Below are 6,897 nucleotides of genomic sequence, written 5' to 3'. Positions count from 1 at the left end.
CAAAGCCCCAGATCCAGCCGCCTAGATCCGGCGACCAACCGCAGCAACAGTGCCACCGTGGGATCCCTGGCGCACCGGCCACTGCCTGAGTGTGCCACCACTGAAGCCTAGGAGGAGGGCTCCCACCCCGCCTCGCCAAGCCGCGAGAGCCGCCGAGAAGGATCCCGCGCGCTCGTCACCGTCTCTGATCTGAACCAATCCAAAGCATATCGCCGTCACAGATCCGCCTTGGACAGGGACTGCACCACGCCATGCCGCCGCGGGAAGCCCTAGCTTCACCAGCAGCCACCCTCCAGGGCCGCCGCCCCGGGATCCAGACAGAACCTCGCCGCTGCCACCGGCGAAGTTCCGCCACCGCCGACCGGCCACTGCGACCTCCGCCGCCATGCCGCCGACGGATCTGGACGAGGATAGCCATCCTCCCCGAGGACACACGCCGCAGCCTCTTCTCCGTGTACTCGCATGAGAAGCCACCGTGGCCGCGTCCCCACCCCTCGCCGGATGCCGCGCACGTGGCGCCCCGCCGCCGACGAAGGCCGCCGCCACGAGGAGACCCGCACGCAGCCGCCACACAGCTCGGCGTCGACCCATCTGCAGCCGCGCCATGGGCTTGCCGCCGTCAAGATTGTCGCCGCCGCGCCACCAGGATCCACGCGCCCCGGCGCCTCCGCTCGGCCTGGCCGCTCCCGCAGGCCACGAACGCGAGGAGGGGAGAAGCCCCCGCCGCCAGCCACCGCCAGCCACCGCGGGGGGCTTTGCCCCGGCGGCTCTGGCTGGCGGCGGCGGGAAAGGGGAGGAGGAAGAGGGCTAGCGGCAAGGGGTGGCGGCGACGCGGGGGCTAGGTTTTGTGCTGCGTTCCGTGCTGGGTGCATACTGGCACAAAAGGCTGCCAGAGAGAAACCTATCGATGTGGAACATGACGCCCCACGAAATTCGGCCTCAAAACAGAGCAAGCTGCACCGTACACTGTCGAAGATCTCTCTGTGCCCATGTGAAGCAAAATAAACCCCTGATTAATTTTATTTTATATTTTAAACCTGGCCGGCAGCTTCGCCACAACGGGAGCCCGTGGAGACAAACAAAATCAGGCACGTACTTCCCTTTGTTGAAACATACTACTATTCACTTACTAAACAATACCTGCACAGATGCATTCACTTACTAAGTTTAGGATCTGCATACCCACACTAAAATACTCAGCAATTAAATCCAGGAAACTAGTAAGTACTACAGACCAACAACAGACATTCTTGATTACTGACGGGAAACTAATATTCCCAAGTTATTACAAGCAAGGGACACGCACATAAATCCAGTGTATGGGGTTCCACACTACTACAGACCAACAGGAAACAAGTAAATTTGCCGTTCATGATTCCACAGTACACACCATATAGGAGCCCAATGAGTTAAGAGGTCATGAGTTGCAACCACTGACAATAATTTCGCGTCCTCTGAAATGTACTTATAATTGGTCAAGTGTTACCAACCACATAGACCCAGGAAACGCCGTTATTTAAGCCTGTAGATTGGCAGGAAACCCCCATCTCCATGTGTTGGGGCGCTTCAAGCATCTGATGGAGACACCTTCTTTAGCTCCCGCTTCCAGCGTGTAGACTGGTATTTAATAGGTTTAAACAATAGAATAAGAAACATATTGATATGTTGTAATGCCTTTTATTAATTAACATATATCATATAGCTACATAAAAGGAACAAAGGAGTTGCAGATGTACCTTCCAACCCATCTTAATCACGGATAATAGAAATATCAGGAATGCGCTGAATCTTTTGCCAGTTTGGATGTCCAATTGTTTCGCATGACCTCATCAACTCCTCGCTGCAGGACCTGAGATAAAACCTCTCAAGGGAGGAGGGCACTGCTGGAAGTGATTGAATATTCGGGCAACGATTAATGTCCAGTAACAGGAGTGACGCCAGCCGCTCCATATTATCTGGCAAGGAATGCCAATTGCTGAAATAAAGCCTAAACCAACGGAGATGCAGAAAGACCTCAAAAAGTTGAGGAGCCTGTTCAAGTCGGCAGCAGCTGTGGAGCCAAAGATTACGCAAATGCTTTGGGCCGCCATTCTGCTGACCCACCATCCAATCTGGGTACTTTGAACCATGGTAGTTCCAAACTTCTAGTCTCTCAAGATATTTCGGTGGGCAAAGGCCCTCAAGCACCTCCGCTTCAACTTCTGGACTGCAACTCGTATCACCCCAGGATAGTTTAAGTTCTCTCAGCCGGTCCTTGTGTGCAAGACTGGCTTCAATAGATTCTTCCTTGCTTTGGACATTCTCAAGACCCGTGATACTTAGCGCGCCTGCAAGCTTGCTTAGGTCCTTCAATTGTCGTAGCTCGTACCCCTGTGTCTTGCTTACACTGAAGCGTACTAACTTACGGAGCCATTTCAGCCTGCCAATGTCTGGAAAGTTTTCCATGCTGCATATACACCGCAAGTTAATGAGCTGACTAATATTTTTACTACCAGTAAAAACCACACCACCGCTACTAAAATTGTCTAGCACCTGAATGTGGTAAAGCTTGGTAACACTGTTTGGCATAATTATTGTTGCTCTACCGCTCACATTGAAACCAAAATACCTTAGATGCTTTAACAGACCAATACATGCTGGAAGTGAAATGATATTACCATCACCTGCAGCGAAATGTAAAACCAGCACCCGCAATTTCTTCAACCTCCTGAACATTCTCTCGAAGACTTTTTCATCTCTTGAACCAATATTTATATCGCAATCAATGATGAGAGTGCGCAAATTCTGCAATTCATATATTTTCTCTGTAAGCATCTTTATATCACAACTTTCGACGAATAGATGACGAACATCTGGAGGAACTTCTTCTGTGACACCTTCCTCGATTCTGAAGCAATCTCCTCTAGCAGCCTCCTCTGCTAAATCATGCAGCAGGTCATGAATAGTGAAGTAATCAACCTCACATCCAAATTCCACTTGTCTCTCTCCTAATTGCAGAAATGAGGCTGACAATAATTCATCAAAGTAATTCTGACCAACATCATACAGATCCTGTGCAACATTAGTTGTCTCTATAAACGCTCCTGCCATCCAGAACTGTACTAACTCATCACGTTTGAAATGATGTCTTCTGGAAAAAATACTGCAATAAGCAAAGCATTGCCTCACATGCTCATCAAATTGCTGGTAGCTCCACCAAAGAGCTCCAGTCGTCTCGTTCAAAAGGTCCCTAACTTGCACACTCCTCCAGAACCAAACATCTTGTTTTCTACGTAGCTGTCCTCCCACGGTTCTGGCCGCTAGAGGTAACCTCTTTAGCTTCTTCGCTATTTCAGCCCCAATCTCTTCCAGTTCTCCAAGCATAGGGTCAAGGAGCCCTGAACTTCCAAGTGCATAATACATGAACATTTCACGGAAGTCTTCATCATTCAAGTCTGGTATTGGAACAGAAGTGTATGTCACTTCAGGACTTAGAGCTGCAAATGCACCTTTATTTCGACTTGTGGCTAGGATCTTGCTTCCTTCCAACCCAAATTTCAATGGAAAAATCAACTGTTGCAGATTTTGATCATCGGCATCCTTGTTGCACCAGACATCATCAAGTACCAATAAGAATCTTTTTGTGCTTAGCTCATGCTCTAATTTTTTCTGCATCACATCAAGGCTAGCATATTCAGCCTTTTTACCTGAAGCTGCTTCCAACATCTCACTGAAAATGGCATGCACGCTAAACTTCTGGGTGACGTGAATCCACATAAAAAGGTGGAAATGGCGTTTCCTTTCCTCTTTCTCTCCCTCTTCCTCTTTCATAGCGTTACAAACATATTGTGCAAGTGTTGTCTTCCCAGACCCCGCAATGCCATAAATGCCAACTACATCAGATTTTGACGCATGAAGCATTCTTCTTATGTCCTGACAAATATTATCTCTGCCAGTTATCTTTCCCACTGGATATGCTGTAGTCTTCTGTCTATCTCCAGTACTAACATCTGCAGTAAGCGTGCCAAGTTTGTTTCTTCTTTGCTGGTTCGCCTGCCCAATAGTTTCTTTCACTTTGTTTTTTAATGTAAAAATTTCCTGTGCTTCATCAATGAGTTTTTCTACCTTTTTCATATTTTTCTTTAGAAGAATATATAAAGGTCCCATCATAATGCAATTTGATTCCATAACAACAGCCTGCAAAAGCAACCAATTTCCAAATCAAAACAGTATAGCAACTTTAACGGGTGCCGCAGCAGCCGCAACTGCCAGTTGCTTACATCACTGTTAAGCAACTGCCAGAGCTTACATCACCGCTAAACAACTGCCAGAACTTACATCATTGCTAAGACTGATCAACAATAGGGTGCTTAAGGGGCGCTAGGGGTTCGCAAGTGAGCAGCAGCAGAAAAGGGGATTTTGCTGCCATACAAGATGCTGAAGAAAAGAAGACAGTTACAAGCCTAGTTTTAATGGGCAAATACAAGTGATTGACAAAAAAACTACCACTTTAGGGGTTACCATCCCACATAACTATCACTTTTTTAAAGTATACTGTGTGCTAAGTATTCTTTTCCTATCAATGAACTTTTCATAATTTTCATAATAGAATCCTCATATTTTATTATGAAAATTATGAAAAGTGGAGTATTCTTACAATAGGACTTACAACTTCCACCTATCTTCTCCAAAATCATAAGGTTAGTAAATCTTATTAATAAGAGCATAAAGACTTTCATTCTAGAAATTTTGAATTTTTTTTAAACTAACCGAAAACTATAAATTTTTTCTAATTTTGTGACTAAAAACTACCACTTTCGGAAAATGGCCAGTTTAGACAATTTAAACATGTTTATGACATGCGAACCCACCCGTCAGGTCTGACGTGGCGGCAAAGTCAACTCCGTTTATTTTGACCGTTATTATAGGTGGGGTCCACACATCAACATCAACCTTCTTCTCCCCCCCCCTCTCTCTCTCGTATTTCCTGGAACACCTCGTATGCACATGCGTGCCACCTCCGCCGCCCTCCATTGCCAGTGCTCGCGGTTGTGCTTTGTTTGTGGTCTATTTTTTTTGTCCTAGTTTTTTTTTGTTGCTGCATTATATATTTGTGGGAGCTTAAATGTGGCATCCTTAAAAAAAACATCTAGACGTGAATTAGACAAACTAATGTAGATCGGAAGATAAGGTTTTGTAGCTAATCCAAAAGACTGGACAGATTAGAGTTTAGAGGCTAGTATGGCTAATTTAGCAAAAAAAAATGAATAACAACAATGAACTTATATCTAGCCAACTGGATGCAATTTAGCTTAATGTTCAGGACTTTAGGTGGTACCTGTTGATAACGTGTGAAGCCAAGCTCATCCAAGGACCAGTCTCGGTAGTAACGGGCACCCTCCATCGCCCTGGTTGTCTTGGTTGTTAACCAGTGGAATATGCAGCTACAACACGATGAGATCCTCTGCACCAAGGAAGTCGAGGGCGCGGAAGCAGATGGTAGTAGTTCACCAGGTCCAGTCACGCATCCCCATAACCAGCACAAGCCCTTCTTCGCCAGCTGCGCACACAATAGTAAAATAAGAAAGCCTTAATCTAGACGAAATTGACGGAGGCTAAGAGATCTATAGTAAAAAATTAGTATAAAGTTTGGTCATTTATTTTGGAACGGAAGGAGTACTCTCTTTGTCCCATAATATAAAAGCATTTTTGAGCCTACACTAGAACACAACAGCAAGAAGTAGCCAAACCTGCAGCAGCGGAGCTGTTCTTTGTCCGGCGACCCGTACCCACGGCCACAACCAGCAGAACCTCTCATGTACCCATTGGAGCAGCGGAGCAGATGTATCTCCGGCGATGTGTAAACATCCCCTCAACCAGCACAAGCTCTGCTTGGCCCGCTGCAGCAGCCAGGCTGATTTTTCTCGGGTGATGTCACAGAGGCGTTGCCAACACCACTGCAGCCAGGTGGAAGACCCAGCTTTCCCAACCTCCTTCTCAATTCGGTGATAGTCGACGAGGTCGAGGATGTCTTCAGCTTCGTACAGAGCATCCTTGAGCTTCTTCAGCAAGCTGTCCAGGCCGCTGAGTTTGGTGGTCACATCGGATTCTTTCTTTGATAATTTAATCAGCATCCTCTGCTCCATGACTTCCCCAAGCGTGAACCTGAGTCTTGGCATAGTCCCAGACCTCATATCTATGAAGTCTTGAGATGCATCATAGAGGTAGGCCAGAAGTTTATTCAGCAGGAAGGTGATGACCGGAGCAAGCCACCAGCCCACTGCCGCTACGGCGAGGCCGTTCACGAAAGCTCCCATGGAAGCAATGCTTTTTGAGAACGAGACCAGGCGCAATCCAGGAGTGAAGAAGGATCCGTGGTCGGTGCTCCACTGGACTGTAATATACCCTTGCCGACGTGAGACGCGGGCCGAGAATTGCGCGTGGAAGAAGAGGGAGTCAGAGCGTGCGGCGTATGATGAACAAAGGCCGAATCTAAAGGGAATCTTATCCTTAGAACCGGTGCCACACACTGCGGAGTCTAGACGAGAGAGATAGAGAGAGGAGCCGGACTCTTGCTAGACTCGAGTACCAACCGAGAGCGAAATTTTTGTAATTAAAGGGAGAGGATCCTAACCAAGAATAATTTCTCTAGGGAAGGATGGAAAGGATCAATTTTTTGTGGTGTTGCTGAGAGCATCGATCATTTGTTCTTTTCATGCTCATTTGCAAGATTCTTATGGAATTTGATTTGCGGAGCGCTGGGTAACCCCAAATTACTATATCTTTCTTTCATCTTTTTCAAAATTCGATTTATTCTGGTAAAGATAGGACTGTTATTTCTATTGGAGTTGCTGCTTTGATTTGGACAATTTGGAAAACAAGGTAGATCATGTTTTCTTCAACGCGTTTTCCTTTCAA

General features: G+C 46.6%; 1 protein-coding gene across 1 annotated transcript; it reads right to left on the bottom strand.

Moving 5' to 3' along the window:
- Nucleotides 1-1,228: 1,228 nt before the first annotated feature.
- On the bottom strand, nt 1,229-6,525 carry LOC123123249 (putative disease resistance protein RGA3). The gene is made up of 4 exons (XM_044543728.1): nt 5,730-6,525; nt 5,318-5,539; nt 1,737-4,176; nt 1,229-1,617 (listed from the first exon to the last, which is right to left on the bottom strand). Exons 1-3 carry the CDS (start codon nt 6,294-6,296, stop codon nt 1,750-1,752), a joined length of 3,216 nt encoding a protein of 1,071 aa, XP_044399663.1. The 5' UTR covers nt 6,297-6,525; the 3' UTR covers nt 1,229-1,617; nt 1,737-1,749.
- Nucleotides 6,526-6,897: the final 372 nt, after the last annotated feature.

The sequence above is a fragment of the Triticum aestivum genome, chromosome 5D (assembly GCF_018294505.1).
Source record: "Triticum aestivum cultivar Chinese Spring chromosome 5D, IWGSC CS RefSeq v2.1, whole genome shotgun sequence".
In the NCBI taxonomy this organism is placed as follows: Eukaryota; Viridiplantae; Streptophyta; class Magnoliopsida; order Poales; family Poaceae; genus Triticum; species Triticum aestivum.
This window is presented reverse-complemented; position numbering and strand designations above follow the sequence as displayed.

Bases quoted from the DNA above. Each gene is read 5' to 3' on its own strand.
- LOC123123249 (XM_044543728.1), bottom strand. From the start codon at position 6,296: ATGGGAGCTTTCGTGAACGGCCTCGCCGTAGCGGCAGTGGGCTGGTGG. The intron at 5,540-5,729 runs GTTTGGCTACTT...TTGTGTGCGCAG, and splicing joins GAACAGCTCCGCTGCTGCAG to CTGGCGAAGAAGGGCTTGTG. The intron at 4,177-5,317 runs GTACCACCTAAA...TTGCTTTTGCAG, and splicing joins GCTTCACACGTTATCAACAG to GCTGTTGTTATGGAATCAAA.